The 19,385-nt window shown below is 40.8% G+C and overlaps 1 protein-coding gene across 2 annotated transcripts in view; it reads right to left on the bottom strand.

Moving 5' to 3' along the window:
* Positions 1-5,331: 5,331 nt before the first annotated feature.
* DOK6 (docking protein 6) overlaps positions 5,332-19,385 on the bottom strand; it is a 508,085-nt gene continuing 494,031 nt past the window's right edge. Inside the window, exon 9 of one of the 2 annotated variants that reach the window (XM_083187715.1) lies at positions 5,332-11,236. In XM_083187715.1, the coding sequence (XP_083043841.1) occupies positions 10,958-11,236 (279 nt within the window). In that variant the 3' untranslated portion in view covers positions 5,332-10,957. The remainder of the gene's footprint in view (positions 11,237-19,385) is intronic. The other variant, XM_083187716.1, reaches the window with a different exon arrangement.

Here is a 19,385-nt window from a genome sequence, read left to right as displayed (position 1 = left end):
GTTTTTTGTTACTGCAATACAATATAGAAAAGTGATAAATTGCATGAAAGTGTTTTAGAGTAATTAATAATTTACTTGGAAATAAATTTGTAGCTAAAAAAAAAAAAATTTCCCTTTAAATTTGACACACATTTTCAGAAGATTTGCATATTATAAATGTGCATATTGACATTAATTAACATGCTTCCTTTAACCCTTTCAGTGCCAAGTGAATTTGTCAAAATAGGTGTGAAAATTGCCAAGCAACATTTTTATTAATCATAATGGCCTGTAATGTTTTCTTTATATAGGATTACACAAATTTTTATTTGAATTTATAGAGCAAATTTGAGTGAAGCTCACAGAGATGTTGGCACTCAAAGGATTACTAAGCCCATAGTTTTAGAAACATTAACCAAATGTTATTAAGATAATTAGCCTGTGCAGTTTTAATTATGTACTGATGAATTTGACATAAATAAGTACTGGAAAAGTGCCGTGGAACATGGTACTAAAGCTTTAAAAGTACATTTTAAACATTAACATCAAAAGATTATTTTTTTTGTTATATATTATATATAGCAGATAAATGGAAATAAGTGTTTGATTTTTAAAAATTGGAAAAAAAATGTTAATACTTCATTACCTTACTTTAAATGTGAGAAGATTCCTGTAAGAGGTCATTTTAATTTACAATCATTTAACATACTGAACTTTTAAATCATTTCAAATTAATTATTGTCAAGACCGTAGCTATTTTTTTCTGAATTGTGCAAGTTATTGTAGTTCAAAGGCTAAAGCATTTAGGCCCTTATTCTGATCGGTGCGGATATTCCCGCATTCTTACGGTGCGGTCCGCACGCCACGGTGTTTTGCCGCGTGCGGCCATCGTCCGTAGAAACGCCCACGGGTCCTCCGCATTCGGACGGACTCACTCTTTAAGAACAGGGCGTGTTTACGGACGACATACAAACCATGCGTGTGCGGGAGAAACACTCCGATTCTGCACGGTATTACTGAGTATTACAGAGTATGCTCGGAAATACCGCATCCGAACGGGAGCCAAGCGGTGCTACCGCCCGTAAGCGGAGTATTTACGCCAAACAACCCACTATTATGTCAATTCTGCAATACATCACATGACCCACTTATTCAATTACCTATCCTCATAAAAAACAGCTTATTTGGAATTGGAATCAATTAGATGCCAATATATCCTTACAAGCATGCCTAACACATCCATTGCACACATTAACCCTTACAGCAATGTAAGTGCAATGGTTTCAATTAAAGCACTGACAAGCGTACTATTAGTGAGTAATGAGTAAAGGAGTAGATTCTATTGGGTTCAGGTGTTAATGGTTGTAGTCATTAGGCGTACGTTCGCCTACCGCATGAACGAGTGGTGTCCGCAAAGCAATAGTACACTTGTGGACACCGCACATTTCTGCCCTTTTTGATCGCGTGCATTCGGAGTGGTTTCCGAATGTACGCCCCCCAACATAAGTGTACTCCCCCGTGTCCGCCCATGTTTCCGCCCCGTTTTGCCCACTTTGAAACTACGCCCATGTGTCATTCCGCATGACGCCCATAATACGCCCCTATTTCCCGAATGATAGCGGTGAACAGTTCTGGACGGGATCTGGCCGAACTGGTACCGAGTCAAGGCGTGGCACATGCGCGTTGCGTTCTCCACGCATGCGCAGACGCCGTAAAGACGCGATCCGAAAGTATGCGGTAAAGTCCGCGTCAATCAGAATAAGGGCCATAGTTCCACTTATATCTGTACTTCAAGAGCAGCAGATTCTTTGCTACATTTTGAAAATAAAGCTGCTCATAAATGCTGGATAGGCAAACTAACAAATATATACTGTACAAACCCTATGTAAAATTAGGCTAATGCTGCTCCTTACCTCTATGGGGGCTTCAAGTGCTTTGCATACCACAAACTGGTGGGATCGACATTACTGATATGATTAATTACAGTGTGTGTGTGTATATCTATCTATATATATAGATAATGTAGAAATGAAGCAGCACACTGAGACTGCTTAGTGGGTAAAGGTGGGACCAACTTTAATCCATAGCTGCCCAAGCTATGGATTAAAGTTGGTCCCACCTTTACCCACTAAACAGTCTCAGTGTGCCGCTTCATTTCTGCATTGTATTGGAGGAATTAACCCCTCAGCTGCTGGCACCTGGGCAAGGACTGCAGTCCTGAAAGCACAAATTAGACCTGAGTGACGGTTCTTACCCAACGTGTATACATGTAGATATATATAAATGTCCTCGTGGCTGTGCACTCCTAGCTTAAAGCGATACTGGTCAGGTGCCAGCTGTAGGACCTCCAATCAGGGGTATCCAATGTACATGACCACTGCCACTCAAGGCAGTAACAGCAGCACTTCGGAAATCAAATGACCATAAACAGCAGTATCTGCTATGCATAGCAGATACTGCTGTTTATGGTCATTTGATTTCCGAAGTGCTGCTGTTACTGCCTTGAGTGGCAGTGGTCGTGTATGTATATATATATATATATACAGTATGTATATATATATATATATATATATATATATATATATGTGTGTGTGTGCGTGTGAGTGTATAGTGCTATTTTTCAGCAGGAACTCAGTTCATGAACCTCTCATTAAATAGACATCACCAGCCACTTGTTTCTATCTATCTATCTATCCAGTGGCGTAAGTTCATAAGGGGCGCCCGGAGGCGGTTTAGATGGTGGTGCCCCCTAACCCCTACCAACCAACATTTTTTTTTTATAATATCTATCTATTAATATATATATATATAGATATATATATATAGATATATATATCTATATCTATATAGATATATATATAGATATACACACACATATATATATATATACACACATATGTGTGTATATATATGTATATATATATACACACACACATATGTGTGTGTGTATATATATATATATATATATATATATATATACATACACACATATGTGTGTACATATATATATATATATATATATATATATACATATGTGTATGTATACACATATATACATAATGCATAGCCTAAAACAAAAGTCAGCAAGTCTTACTGTTATAAGCGGGATCCGTGCATGAGGGATCCTTCCTGCCTTCTTCCTCCGGCCAGCCTGCGCACCAACCAATCAGGGTGCCGCAGGCTGCAGTTTCACACATCATTGGACAGCTGAGTCGTCGCTCAGCTGTCCAGGCTCTGCAGCAGGCACCTGACGTGAGCTGTCAGAGTGTGCGCTACTGCAATAGGGTAGGGAGGGTAGCGGCGCGGCGCGGATCAGACACAGCATCTGATCTGAGTGGCAGCTGCAGACAGTAGTCGCGTCACGCGTGGCGCAGGGGGGGGTCCGGGGTTTCTTGCTGCGGTGGCCGGGTTAGTGCTCTCTGTGCCCCCCTGATGGCTAACGCCCGGCGGCAAATGTCTCCATTGCCTCCGGGAGTTACGCCACTGTATCTATCTATCTTTGTACAGTATCTATCAATATAATGTAAGATTTTTAAATAGCCCCACAACCAGACCTGGAGTTCCTGAAACTCTTTCTCCAGGAAAATGTATATAAAACAGAAAAATCGCACACACTTGTAATGCTCCAATTGGGGTGCCAGAATATTAAATCTTTAGTTCTTTGTTATACATAAGCCATTAAAGTTCATGCATACACTTCTTGCACACCACCATTTTAATGCAAGATCATTTATTCAATACATGAAGTGTTTTTTTCTGCACTTCATGTGTTGAATAAATTGTCTTGCATTGAGCGGTTACAGAACGACCACCTCCTGTGCTGAGCGCCGGGTGGCCATGACGTCATGATGCGACCAACACGCATTTGGTCCACCCAGTGCTGTGCCGTGGCCAGAGGCTAGATACCGGAGATTGCATGCAGCCCTGAACACCGCAACCCATTGGACCTGGTGAGTGCCTGCGCCCACTCAGCGACTCGCAGTTGGCTCTTACCTCAGTGACTCATGGTCGGCTGAGAGATGCTGCTGCGGATGTGCGGTCCGGTGCCCACGGGCTGTGCTCTGTAGACACAGCGGCTCCCTCTCCCTGGCGGATGGATGATCCTGCGGCAGCGTGCACTCACCGCATGCTGGAGTCTTGTGCTGCAGAGGTGTGCTCTCCCCGCTAACTAGGCTCTACTGCTGTGGGAGCTCTCCTAGGGTGGTGGTGCGCTCTCTCTGCGTGCCGGCTGTGCTGCTGCAGGGACGTACCCCTCTTTGCAAAGGCTGGGCTGCTACAGAGAGATTAAACACTTGTAACCAGCATACAGCTTCCTTAACCCTGGTAGCCCCTGACTTGGCAGTAGGCAGTGAGCCTTTTAATGCCTTCAGCCACGTACTGTTATATTCATCAGCAGTCCCCATCAAGCTGCTCCCTGCCATTCCCAGCTATTGTACCTTACACTACCCAGCTGCTTCCATAATAGATGGATCCTTTCTCCTACTATAAGCTGTGCAGCCATCAGAAGGTTAAACGACTTGCCCCTTGCCTTTAAAGCTGCACAAATACTATTGCTCCGCTTTATTTCCATTGTTTCTCGTCAGACCCTTTTTGCACTTTCCACATATGGTTGGCATGCTCTCCTTTTTGTGATGCCACACCTCCTTTCCATGAGGCCACGCCCCCTTTTTTATTGTGCAGCCTTGCCGCGCAAGGGTCCTGTCTGCTGCATGTGGGCCAGTGTTCTCAAAATGCCAGGGCCGATTTCTGGTCCCAGTCCGGCCCTGCTAACTTGCATAGTCACGAAGGAATAAAGAAAACCCCACCAAAGATACATAAACCAGTTTATCTTTATTATCAGAATGAATAACTTGTGCATTATTGCACATAATTCTGTGTCATACCCAAGTCCGAATCCAGATGCATCTAATCATTTTTATAGAAAACTGCCTTTGAGCTTTACTATACATGCACAGAAATACGCATGTATGTGCCGCTTGATGGACATTTTTGGGTGTCGGCTGAACAGCGATCTAGCTAATAAGCACCAGACTTCCAGGCTATTCACAGATATGCTTATGACAAAGGTTTACCTGTTTCTGACAGATATTTTGTACTAAGCATGGGGAATGATGGATGTGCCAATACTAATGTTAATGATGATGCCTGCAGATACAGTACACGAGCAGTGGCTGCTGCGACTATACACATAAAGCATGACAGCTACTCACATTAGCATACAATAGTACATCTGGCTGCTATGGATGTCCGCCTTTGCATTCACATTGCATCTGACACAGAATCAATCCCTGTATGTTCAAGATTGAGAATCAGAGGTAAAACTTTTGGAATTGACTTTACAAATGAACAAACTTTAAGTGTAATAAAATATTTTATTTAAACATTTGTTATTACCACATGCTTCTCCTAGACGTCGAACTGTCTGTTTCAATAGTACAATCCTTAAACAAAAGCAATACAGAAATGCATGGAATATCATTTTAGAAAATAGTCAGCTATCTACGTATTGTCATGACAGCAATGGCATTATACAATTCATTGTATTTTAACTAACTCCTGTTTTATCCTGTCATTTTGTATTTGTATATGAGGGAATTATTTAAAAATATTAGGGTTATTTTCAGTGGCCCCAGAGGTGGGACAATTCAAAATTCAAATAGGGGAGAAACAACCAGTCATTTTGGAATGGCAGTTGGTGACAGTACAGAACTGGATTAAGGCTCCAGGGGGCTCGGGGTACATAAGACAAAGCGGCCCACTAAAGACTAAATAAACACACAAATACAGTAAACATACACCCAAAACTCATGAACAAAGCAAATGTACACCAAATGGCAAATGCACACACAACCAAAACACACGTATATACACATCATACATAAATAAACACACAGCAAACAGACACACAAATGCAGACAGCATACATACACAACACACACTCACAGCATAAATACCCACATACACACACAGAGCACATACAGATAGAGTCATACACACACAGAACACATACAGATAGAGCATACATGCACAACACACACACAGAATCAATGGAGTAACTTCAATTTCTGCGCTTCCCACACCACTACAATTTGAGCACCCCCCCTTACTATTCGGCCGCCGCCTGGTCCATTCCCGCCCGCCGGGACCAGCAGATCCTCCTGTCTGCAGTCCCAGCGCTCATCCTGATAGAATGTCACATGGAAAATGGTCACCGCCTTACAGCAGACCATATTTAGGATGCAAGAGGAGGTCGCCATTTTGCAAGTGACTTTCTATCGGGAAGAGTGCCGGGACAGCAGCAGACAGGAGGATCTGCTGGTCCTGGCACTGCACCACCAGATATGGTGGCAGCGGTGGCCGTAACAGTACCTTCTGCAGACCCCATGGCGCCCAATCTTGCCCAGCACCTCCATGTAGTGTCCCTAATTCACATTACATGACACAGTAGTGCCTCTTATACACAATGCCCACATTGCAGTGCTGCTTATGCTGACTGCATCCTGAGTAAAAACACATTGCCCCCACACAGGAAAAAAAAAAATTTGCCCCCCAGAACATTTTTTTCCCATAAAACCTACATCAAATTGCTCCAGTGAGCCTGATCCACTATAAACCCCTTCAACAAAGGAACCATTTACAGTGAGACCTCAGATCTTTAGGAGACCCAATACATTTACTCAAAAAAAAAAAAAACCTCATCAAACTGCACTTTTTGGAAGGTTATATTTTATTAATTACAGTAAAATATATTATATATTCATACCATTTACACCGGCTGGTATAATATTAAAAATAATCTAACAACAATATTTCATTAGCATAAATAAAATTATAATTATAATTGGGTCCAGGTGTTTCTTAATTCTACAGAATTTAAATGTTATTTATGCTAATAGAAAATTGTTGTTAGAGTATATATATAGAGCACAGCTGGTGTAAATGGTATATAATGTATTTTACTGTAATTAATAAATATGTAAAAAGAGGGTTTTTTAGGAATAAATACCCCTTGCAATATAATTACTCACCCTCCTGAGGCACAGCTGCAGCTTATCCCGGCATCACCTGTACACAGGCCGCCAGTGGTGCATGCACGGCCATTAAAAATCTAGCACCTGAAAGGCAGACAGATCAAATCTGGCCGCCACTGCCGGCAGCTCATGTTAGCTGCGAGAAGCAGTTCTGGACTGCTGTAATGCAGCAGTTCAGATGCGGCTTTCAGCGGGGCTCAGCGCTTCTGATAGTATTTCAAATGTTGCGCATTTGCTCGTGGCCAGGCAGCCAATCAGGAGCAGCTGCTGCTCCTGACTGGCTGCTGGTCCACAAGCTCCAATTGACTAGCGGTCAGAGCCGCAATTCAAATGCTGCCAACACTGTCCCAGTGGCTGCTCTTCGCTTCTCGCTGTGGCGTTCAACTCTGGGGAAGGTGGGCTCACTTATGCGGAATGGTTCTGCCTCCAAATTGAACTGGCAGAACGCAGTTCCGCCCCGTTCTGGCCCACTTTAACTCCTGGTTCTATGTATTGTATTGCAGCTGAGAACAATAGGCATTGGTGAGCCATGGCTCCAGAGAAGGCTAGTCGAAGAAGGCTCCATCTGTACATACATACATACATACATACATACACACAAAACATACATACACAGCATGCATGAATGCACATATATTTACACACGGAGGGTGGGCAAAGTAAAAGCATACACTGGGGGTGGCAGGTAATAGCATACACAAGGGGGGCAGGTAATAGCATACATGGAGGGGGGCAGGTTATAGCATACATGGGGGGGCAGGTAATGGCATACACTAGGGGGGCAGGCAATAGCATACACTGGGGAGACAGGTAACAGCATACATGGGGAGCAGGTAAAATCATACATGGGGAGGAGCCATACACAGAGCATACATACAAAAACACACAGCGAGCATGCATAGACACAAACACACACACAATACAGCACTATCCATGAGAAAAGTAGAAAGTAGGAGATCTGGAGTTTTCTTGATCTTCTGCTGGGGCTCCACCTGCTCTTTAGCTCCCTCTGCTGATGTCAGAGAGTTCTGCTGGCGCTGGAGCTCTGTATGAGCAACAGCAGCAGTGCTCCAGTTGTGCCGTACAGGAGGCCCTGGATGGACCCTGAAGAGACTGAAACATACTGTATGCATGTCTCTGTCTGCAAGGGACAGGGGTTCCCTAAGAGACAGGGGGGCTGGGGTTATGTACCCTCTGGAACCCCCTTAATCTGGCTCTGTGACAGTGGGTGGGGCTCACCTATTTGAATTTTGAACTATCCTACAGCTCCCCCTCTGAACACCCCCCCCCCCCTTGTTATTTTGAAGTATTTAAACACACAATGATAATGCAGGTTATTATGTATTTCAAGGAGTTTTATGTGGTTGTAAACACCTTTGTTGGCATGTCAAGATGAAATGGACTGTGGAGAAGCAAATCTTTTCTCAAAATAATATACACAGCTAACCCAATCAGGGTGCACCTTGTAATCTGCTAGATAAGCACTGCATATTTGTATTTCACCTACAGTACTGTATTTGCAAAAATGAAATTTTTGTTATAGGGCCAGATCTGTAAATGAGCACAAGGGGTGGAGAATTAATATTTTGGAGGTGTCCCTAGTTTAATGTATATCTCTTTCTCTCATATGTTTTGATGATATGACCTACTACATACTTTCAATCAGACTTTTTGTTTGGACCAAGTGCGTTTTTTTGGAAAGGCAAATTTGTCATTTGAATTCTATCACTATAGAAAGAAAAATAAGTAAAAATACACATATGACAAATCATGATTTATTCCAGACATTGATAAAATAATTTGTGTCCCACAATGGCGCTGTCACAAGTTATACAATCACCTTATACACGTGGCCTCACTACAACAATGAAATAAAGGTGCTGCTGTTTATTAATCAATTTATGTGAGTGGAATTGATGAAAATAAAGAACCCTTGTATTTTTAAGACAATATTGCACTATGTTTGTCAACATTTAGTTTTAAAGCAAATCCTATTGAGAAGTCATGTCAAGAATATCAATATAGAAAAGTATCTTTCTTTTATTGTTGTAGTGATTGCAGGTGTATAAGGTTATTGCATAACTTATGGCAGTGCCATTGTGGGACACATTTTTCTTGCATGGAAACTTGAATTTTGGTGAAGGCTCTATTGGTGTCACCATAGGCTGAAGCCGCAAGTGTTTTTTGAGCATCGTTGATCTACTTTATCTGTAATATTTCAGACCCTAATGAGCATAAAAGTGTTGTCTTTAGGGAGTTGGTCTTAAAGTTATTTCAGTAGAAAATACTTTGAGTTTCTTTTATCATATGGATTACTACAGTCGATATGTTTGCAAATTGCATAGCTTGGTCATTGCATGGTAACAAATTTTACATTTTTGATTAAATAAATCGTGTGAAATATATTTTTTTGAGCATGTGTTTTAAATATTTTGTGCAAAGTAAATGTTGGTCATTTACTGTTTATAAATAACTATTACTGGAAGTAACTTTGAAACCCCTTAAGCATTAATGTATGAATGTTAATTCTAGACAAAAGTTAGGGGTTATCTGCTGTTTTTTTTTATTGTATGAGAAATACAGGTAAACATAAGTATACAATGCTGCCCATGATCATCATTATTAATTAGAGAATTCACAAACATGTTCTTTCTCGCATCTCCACTAAAAATGAGCAGAAACTGCAATCTTATAGGATATATTTATTAATCTCTTTTTGTTGGTTGATACCATTCATTTTATTGTTTAAACACTTTCGCATTGTAACTCTTTCTGCAGCACAGAACTTGTATAAAGTTACTCGGCCTTATTGGGTGCTCAGCTAATACAAATATTGGACGGTATCCTATTCACTTGTCTATTTGAGCCATATTGTGGGAGGGTTAACTACTTCCTATTGGAATTCAAGGTCACTGATACCTAGGTTTCATGTCTGAGGCAGGATTCAAAGTAGCATTTAGTGGCCGTATGCATGTCTACAGAAGGAACACATTTATGAAGGGCTGTAGTTTTTTGTTGTTGTTGAAGAAACACACAATACCAAGCAATGGATGTGTTTCCTAATGTTGCAATAATCTGGCCCCATCTAATGTGTTTCAATGGAAGATGAGCTGAAACTGCTACATTGTGCCTTTAAAGATATGTGCTTCCTTTGTACACTTATACAGTCCACTATCTTAGACATGCTTTTGATATTTTTTTTATTTTTTAAATAAAAAAACATTTGTCATATAAATATAGAGCAGATCCAGTGGGGCTTCAAGGAAAGAGCATTTTCATCAGCCACAATGGTAGCACAGACGTGGTCTGCCTAACCTTTAAGCAGTGTCAGACTTGCATCTTCGTATACTGTATGTCTTAAATATTTTTGTGATGATGATAATAATAATAACTTTTCACTTTTATTACCTCAATTTTGAAAGGCAAACCATAAAATATATATAATGTTGTACAGCCATTATTGTCCGGTCTGTAGATGATATCCATTATGTGATTTTAGAGTACCTTCCTTCTCAGTACTGTAGGTCTGAAAGCTTGAGCATAAATGTTTACAGCCAGAAAAAGCACTTCTACCAGGCAAAGCCACCAATGAGACAAATATTTAGACTGCTAAATTCACCAACATGCACATTGGTATTCTCTGGGTCCAATTGTGTTGAAACGTTGTCTGAGACCACTCTTTCACCAATCACAAGTACACCGAAATCACACTGTATGTCTATAAATCTCTGCACAGTGTGGGATAAAGGTGAAATTAGAATCATTTACTACAAGGACCCAAGACATAAAGGATCATGGACAAATCACGTGTTAATGAATTTAGCCCAAAGTATCTCTGTAACGCTGGCAGTGGTAATGACAGCAATTATAAATTTGACAGGGAATCCTGAAGACTGAAAAATAAAGTAAAAAAAAAAATCAGAACACGCATCTTCTCTCAAGATTTCTTAATTGTCTAATTGAAAACCTTGATCTCTGCTTTCATTGTAATTCAACTTCCTTGAATGTGAAGGGTGCAGATGATTTGTTGACCCAACTTTCAAGTTCCAGTTCATATTGTCTCTGTAGTCCACAGCCTTCTGAATGTCACTAGAGGATGCACGAGCAGTAGATGGATTCATACCCACTAAACACCGACAAGGGCTGCTGGTACTTCTTGCACGACTCAGAGGAGTAGCTGGAAAACGTCTGTGCACGAGACATCTTTGTTGTACAGAAACGGTTACCTAGAGAAAGCACATTGGTATTCCAAATTATTGACAATAGATTCCTGAGCAGGTTTATGAACATACTGTATAAATACATTTCCCAAAAATATATGGCTCCATATGATTATGCTGTGAAACAAACATCAGTGCAAATGGTTGTCGACATACTGAATCTCTGACTGTGGAAAACCTTATAGGAATGACTGTAGAATATATAACAGTGTGGCTGTCCCTATTTTCAAAATATTGCATAAACCACATGAATGAAGATTTTTTATATTATGTAGATGGTGGAGGTAGGTGGTTCTATAGATGGGTGAGAAAAAGTAACAGCACTGACAAATAAAATATAAGTAGCATAGTACTGAATCCACATTTACTCTAATTTTAAGCACCAAGTTACTCATGGGTTAGTGATCCCTTTTTAAAATAATAACTTTATCACATTATTTTCAATTCTTGTGCTACTGTATATACACATTAGTTTATCTTCAGTTTTGTGTTTTTTATATCAAAATATTATATCATATTTGTGTTCTTTATATCAAGTGCTCAAACTTAACCCTCTGAGTGAAAACAGAGATGTGCTAAAAATGCCAGCGCCACTTAAAAAATCAACTCCACGCCAACGTGGAAGTGGGGGTCTGAACAAGTTGGGAGGACGCGTAACGTGTGTGCTTGCCACGCTTCGATCTGGCGTGGAAAGTGGGGGTTTCAAATGGAGGCATTTGCCGGTATCTGTGCCAGCAGAGAGAGGATCATGCGGGCGCCGGCGCTGTGTGTGAGGCACTCACTAGGCTTGCCAGGGATGCTGGGGACAGAGCTACATCTCCCAGGGACAGTACGTGACTAGCTGCCTGACGGGGACACTGCGTTGACTATGCTAGGCTGCCGCGGAGTCACTACACTGACTATGCTGGGCAGCCGTTGGGCTACGCTGACAACGTAGCTTCAAACGTACCATAGGCTGCTGCCGTGAAACTACACAAGTACCAAAGATTATATTTCTTACAAAAGTTAAACATGATAGGTCATTGTGATGAATAAAAATGTTTGCTTCACACATTTTGACAAATTCACTGGATTAAATGCATCATTAACAGCAAATTGCAACGACAAACTTGCCATTGCTTAAATTAAAATATAATGTTTTGCAAACACATACAGATGGAGCCCCAGCCAATGCCTGGACTCACCAGATTGCCCCCGCTGGCGAGATGGTCCTCCATCTAACTGGAACGCGCGAGCGTCCCACACGCACGCGTGTCGCAGTTACCATGTGGCGCGGACGTGAACCCTGCTAGTCTCCACTAAAGGGAGATGGGCAGGGTTAATGGGGGAGCGGGGAGGTGGGGGACCACATCTGAGACCCGGTGGGGAGCTCCACTGGAAAGGGATGTGCATGTGTCTCATGCGTGCACATCACCTTCCTGCGGCTGGCGGGGGGGCTGGCGGTTGGCAATCCGACCGCTAGACCCCGCTGAATGAAGCACGCTCCATCTGTATGTATTTTATATGTGCTAAACTTGTTACAGTAATTACATTTTCAAAATGCAATGATATAAAAATATAAATGGCAAAATGCATTAGAATTGACTAAACAGATATGAAAAAAATATCCTCTTTTCCTTCATGTTGAGAAATGCCTGTTCCGTGCCATTTTAGACAACACTCAAGAATACATTTTTCAACAAATTAAGCCCAAGTATCTTATTAAAAGTCATAAACATCTAAGACTGTTTGCTAAAGTAATTTTTTTTTTAGGGAAATACTCAACATTAATATTACATGTATAGTATTGTTAAACAACAGAAGTATCCTTGAACACATAAAGTAGAAATACAGTAAGGCTCATGTACAACAATGAAAATTTGTACTGAAATTCATCATGCTCCTACTTACAGTATGCAAAAATGCCCCTCTTTTGTCCAAGATGGAAGGCACTTAAGATGAGAGATATTAAACCTTTAAAGTTGTGTATTGCAGCCAATCAGCTTCTGCCTAACAATTTATAGTATATAATTAATGTTATATAGAAGGTTATTTGTTATTATGAGCAATGTGTCCACTTCTCAACTCTGTTGAATAATTAATTTCTTTCTCAAATGGAAGAATTTGGGTTGCTTTAATATTTCCTTCTGTCTGCAGTTTATGGAACAATGTATACCTGTACATCCACTTACAAAATATAGATTATGATTGAGGTGTTAAGTATAGAAATTACAGAAAGTTCTGAACAATGGGGGGGGGGGGGTCTCAATCTTTCCAAAAAGACTTACTGCCTTTTTCTTCTGACAAAAGTATTTCATTTTGCCACACTCTCGGAGAAGGCAAACATAAAGCATTGTTCTATCCTCTGAATTAGCTATACTTTGCACTTTATCTGAAAGAACATTTGTGGGTATACTCCATATATATTCCAATGAATTTCAAATATTGTACACTAAAGTGACATGCAGTTAAGTTAGCCCTGATGTCCCCTTATCACTGAGTTGCATCCTTTCCGCCACAAGTTGAGACGTGAGTGAGATAAATAATTACTGACCTTCCTTAGTAATATCTGCAGTCATGGAAACAAACTGAGGTTATTTGTCAAAAACAACACTGTGGTTTTTAAGTCACAAAAAGCAGGAGATGTATTACAAATAATGATTGTAATTAAGGGCCTTATTCTAGTTCACTCTTTCTGACAAAATCCTTCTTAGATGGACAAAACCATGTGCACTGCAGGTGGGGCAGATGTAACATGTGCAGAGAGAGTTATATTTGGGTGAGTTATTTTATTTCTGTGCAGGGAAAATATGGACTGCTTGATTTTTACACTGCAATATAGCTCTCACTTTAAAGTAAAACTCCACCCAAATCTAACTCTCTCAGCACATGTTACATCTGCCCCACCTGCAGTGCACATAGATGGACAAAACCAAGAAGGATTTTGTCAGAAAGAGTGAACTAGAATAACCCCCTAAGCAACAGCTCCTTAAAGTTAAGTTACAATTTAATAACAAAATGATTCTGTCATTTGTTGTATATTGCACACATGAAGTCATTCTCAATAAAGATATCAGATTTATAGAGCTATCTGTCCAACTTCTGTGTATAAGGATTAAAAGTTGAGATGCAGCCACAAAACTAGGTTCTTCCCATAATTAAAACGAACCTATGATATTCTTTGGAATAATCCAAGTTTACAGAGGTGGGGGTAGAAAAAAAGAGTGATGTATTAGATACAGGTGGGCGTGAAATAACTCACTGTACAAAATATCCCAAAAAAACTAAAATCACATTTATTAATTCATAATAAGAATAATTAGCCACTCCCAGTGGTGTATAAAAATGTATATATTACACAAAGGAACAAATGTGTAACTTTGTATAGACTAAATTGCGTACAAAATATGTATGTGTAAAAGATGTATAAAAGTCTGCAAATGCGCACTCCTTTTGTTTTTAGCACACTATAACACTTAAATGCTTACTTACAGTGGCATATCATACAGCTGTATGTTAGAGTGTATGTTGAGATAACAGAGATATATACAAAATTGCAATATACAAGTATTGTATTGCATTTTATTAATATAAGAATTAATAAAATGCAATAGCAGATGCAGCTGCCCCCACACAATTGCACATTCCTAGTCTCAGTGCTTAATACCTCCTGGAGGCCCTGGATGACTGATGACAGACACTCTTCACCAATGTATAGTCCCAATCAAGCAACTTTTTCATAGAGCACTTTTCCAGCAATCAAAACATAGGGGCAGATGTATTAAGCCTTAACAAGAGATAAATGCAAGGGTGATAAAGAGAGATAAACATCCAGCCAATCACCTGCTAACTGCCATGTTACAGGCTGTGTTTGAAAAAAGTCAGTAAGGAGCTGATTGGCCGGACGTTTATCTCTCTTTATCACCCTTGCATTTATTTCTTGTTAAGGATTAATACATCTGCCCTAGAGTTCAATAAATAAAATATATGTACAGTGCAAGTCAAATACAGTGTGTGTTGCCAACTGTAGCCAACTGTAGCCTAAAAGCATCAGAATCTGCAGCCCCATGACAGCTAACAGCTGTCATATTGACAGTGCTATACTGCTGCACCGTGCGACTGGCACCCGCAGCCTTACAGTCTCCTTAAGGCAGAAGCAATTTCCTTTTTGGTATCAATTATATTTGTATATATATATATATATATATATATATATATATATATATATATATATATATATATATAGGGGATCAAATGATCAGGCGGCACTCTCGGATTTAGTGAAAAAACTTCAGTGTAAATTTATTGCTCCAACATGTTTCGGGCTGCGTGTGCCCGTCCTCAGGGATCCCTGAGGAAGGGCACACGCAGCCCGAAACATGTTGGAGCAATAAATTTCCACTGAAGTTTTTTCACTAAATCCGAGAGTGCCGCCTGATCATTTGTTCCCCTGCATTGGGACCCACGGGTCCATACTGGAAGGCACCGGGTCAGCAGATATCTGGACCTGCTCCTGGGAGTGCCGGCCAAACACACAAGTATATATATATATATATATATATATATATATATATATGTGTATATATATATATATATATATATATGACAAAAATTATTATCGGAGTGCTCTTAAGCAATGTTTTCAATCTACAACCTGGTACTCCTATCAACTCCTTAACAATAAAGACCCTATCCCCATATAAGATTACCATTTTTTTATTCAACTCCCTTACCCTACGATCCCAATCCTCCCCCATTTTTTCTTTCTTTCTCTCTTCCTCTTCATGCTTGAGCCTCTTCTATAGATGGATTGCCCTGTGGATGGATCGGCAGCCTTGGGGACCGGGTAGGCACAAATGGTTTGTTTTATTAATGATGTTTATGTTGTTTTGTTCTCCGTTTTGGCCAAAACCCGGTTTTGATGTACACGCATCCTTCTAGGTAAAACACGGATTATAACAATCCATTGCTATCAGGAATTTCATGGCATATACATAATGTAATCTGTGGTAAAACACACAATTTGCTTCATGCAAGATAACTTCCTAATTTATATGTGTGTGTATCGTTCCTTTGATTAGAGTTGTTACATTAAAAAAACTAGAAAATGTTTTGAAACTTCCTACCACTGTTGAAAGTATGGCGTTGCTTTAAACTACAATATGTATGCGAATAATGTACTGTTTGACTGATTTTGTGCACTATATATATATATATATATATATATATATATATATATATGCACCTTTACTGTATGTTACCTCATCGTTCAAGTTTCAATAAAATATATTTTGGAAAAAAAAAACAAAAGTAAGATGCAAATTCCATTGCAGAATATAGCCGTTTTATTTAGAAAGATCCTCAACGCATTTTGCGAGAACAACTCAGGGGCATAACCAGGGGTGCAACTATGGCGGTACGGGGTGGTACGGCGTACCATTAAAACAAATGGTGCCGGTACCCCGTACCGCCATAACAAATAGGCCGAAATATTTACTGCGCATGTGCGCATATGTAAGTGGCGGGGGGCGTGGCCACTTACATATGCGCGCTAGCGCCGCTCCCCCCCGCCGGGTCTTCCCTGCTCTCGTCTCCCCCGCTGTGTACGCGGGGGAGACGTGCTGCTGCTGCTGCTCTCATGATTTCGTTACAGCTCCTGCTGCTGGACCGCGCGCGGCTATTGGTTAGCGCGCGGTCCAGCAGCAGGAGCTGTAACTATCAGGAGCAGCAGCAGCAGCAGCAGCAGCACGTCTCCCCCGCGTACACAGCGGGGGAGACGAGAGCGTGCGGGCGGGCAGGCACAGGGGGCTGTGTATGTGCCTGCCTGCCGGGGGGGGGGGTTCTATCCCCCTGGGCAACGAGCAAAGTGGCACAGATATATCCCCCTGGGCAACGAGCAAAGTGGCACAGATCTATCCCCCTGGGCAACGAGCAAAGTGGCACAGATCTATCCCCCTGGGCAACTAGCAAAGTGGCACAGATCTATCCCCCTGGGCAACGAGCAAAGTGGCACAGATCTATCCCCTGGGCAACGAGCAAAGTGGCACAGATCTATCACCTGGGCAACGAGCAAAGTGGCACAGATCTATCCCCCTGGGCAACGAGCAAAGTGGCACAGATATATCCCCCTTGGCAACGAGCAAAGTGGCACAGATATATCCCCCTGGGCAACGAGCAAAGTGGCACAGATCTATCCCCCTGGGCAACGAGAAAAGTGGCACAGATATATCCCCCTGGGCAATGAGCACAGTGGCACAGATCTATCCCCCTGAGCAACGAGCAAATTCAGTCCACCTTGGCATCGGCATGAAGCCCCTGGCATTGAGCATGTAGGTAAGTGGCACTTATGTGTCAAATGTGTATGGTGTGTTATACAGTATGTGTTGGGCATTGCGTAGTGTTATATAGTATGACATGGGCATTGCGTAGTGTTATATAGCATGTGATGGGCATTACACTGTGTTATATAGTATGACATGGGCATTGCGTAGTGTTATATAGTATGACATGGGTATTACAGTGTGTTATATAGTATGTAATGTGCATTATGGTGTGTTATATAGTATGTAATGGGTATTACGTTGTGTTATATAGTATGTAATGGGCATTACGGTGTGTTATATAGTATGTGATGGGCATTACAGTGTGTTATATAGTATGACATGGACATCGCGGAGTGTTATATAGTATGTAATGGGCATTACGGTGTTATATAGTATGTAATGGGCATTACAGTGTTATATAGTATGTAATGGGCATTATAGTGTGTTATATAGTATGTAACGGGCATTATAGTGTGTTATATAGTATGTAATGGGCATTACAGTGTTATATAGTATGTCATGGGTATTGCGGTGTTATATAGTATGACATGGGCATTGCAGTGTTATATAGTATGTCATGGGCATTGCGGTGTTATATAGTATGTCATGGGTATTGCGGTGTTATATAGTATGACATGGGCATTGCAGTGTTATATAGTATGTCATGGGCATTGCGGTGTTATATAGTATGTCATGGGCATTGCGGTGTTATATAGTATGTAATGGACATTATGGTGTGTTATACAGTATGTCATGGACATAGCAGAGTGTTATATAGTATGTCATGGGCATCGCGGAGTGTTATATAGTATGTCATGGGCATTGTGGTGTTATATAGTATGTCAGCGGGCGTACAGACTCTGTGGGGGGGGGGGCGGTGGCATGTAACCACCCCCCCTTGTGTCATATGACCACGCCCATGGCCACTCCCCTGACCACGCCCATTTTTCGCTGCGCGATAACATAAATAACATTTGCGTGATTTCTGATTTAGTTTGATATGACAGGATACGGTATGGGTTTTTAACCCTGTTGTGTTGTATATACAGTATGCTCGGCCATATGGATTTTTAGTTGTCTTGTTGTCTTGCTGACATATAATAGACCGCACTCACATTCTAAAACATACATTTTTATGGTTTTTGAATTGCACGTTAAAAAATCGTCGATCTTATAATTCACATTATTGACATTAAAATCTTTCAGTTTGCTGGGTTCTTTAGTTGTGCGGCACATCAAACACATCCCGCACCTATGGAACCCCTGACTGCGGATACTGGTTCTTTTCCTATCATCTAATTTGCTTTGTGTCAGTTTATCTTTCAAAGAAGGTGCACTTTTATAACTAAAACTCAGATATTATGGTAAAACCTGTTTAAAAACTGGATCGCTTTTTAAAATATGCCAGTTTTTCTTAAAAACAGACTATGGCCCTTATTCAGATCTGATCGCAGTACAAATCTGTTCTCAAAATGGGCACAACCATGTGCACTGCAGGTGGGGCAGATGTAACATGTGCAGAGAGAGTTATATTTGGGTGGGGTGTGTTGAAACTGAAATCTAAATTGCAGTGTAAAAATAATGCAGCCAGTATTTACCCTGCACAGAAACAAAATAACTCACCCAAATCTAACTCTCTCTCCACATGTTACATCTGCCCCACCTGCAGTGCACATGGTTTTGCCCGTTTTGAGAACAAATTTGTAATGCAATCAGATCTGAATAAGGGCCTATATTTCTTTGTTTTGTGCATTAAAGTTGGTCATAAAGGCCCACTGAATGTTTTTTACTATTTGGTTTCACCATTGTTTTTTTCTTCCAATAGAAGAGCTTGTTGCACCGTTTTTACTCAC

This window comes from Crinia signifera, chromosome 5 (assembly GCF_055691185.1).
Source record: "Crinia signifera chromosome 5, ASM5569118v1, whole genome shotgun sequence".
Classification (NCBI taxonomy): domain Eukaryota; kingdom Metazoa; phylum Chordata; class Amphibia; order Anura; family Myobatrachidae; genus Crinia; species Crinia signifera.
This window is presented reverse-complemented; position numbering and strand designations above follow the sequence as displayed.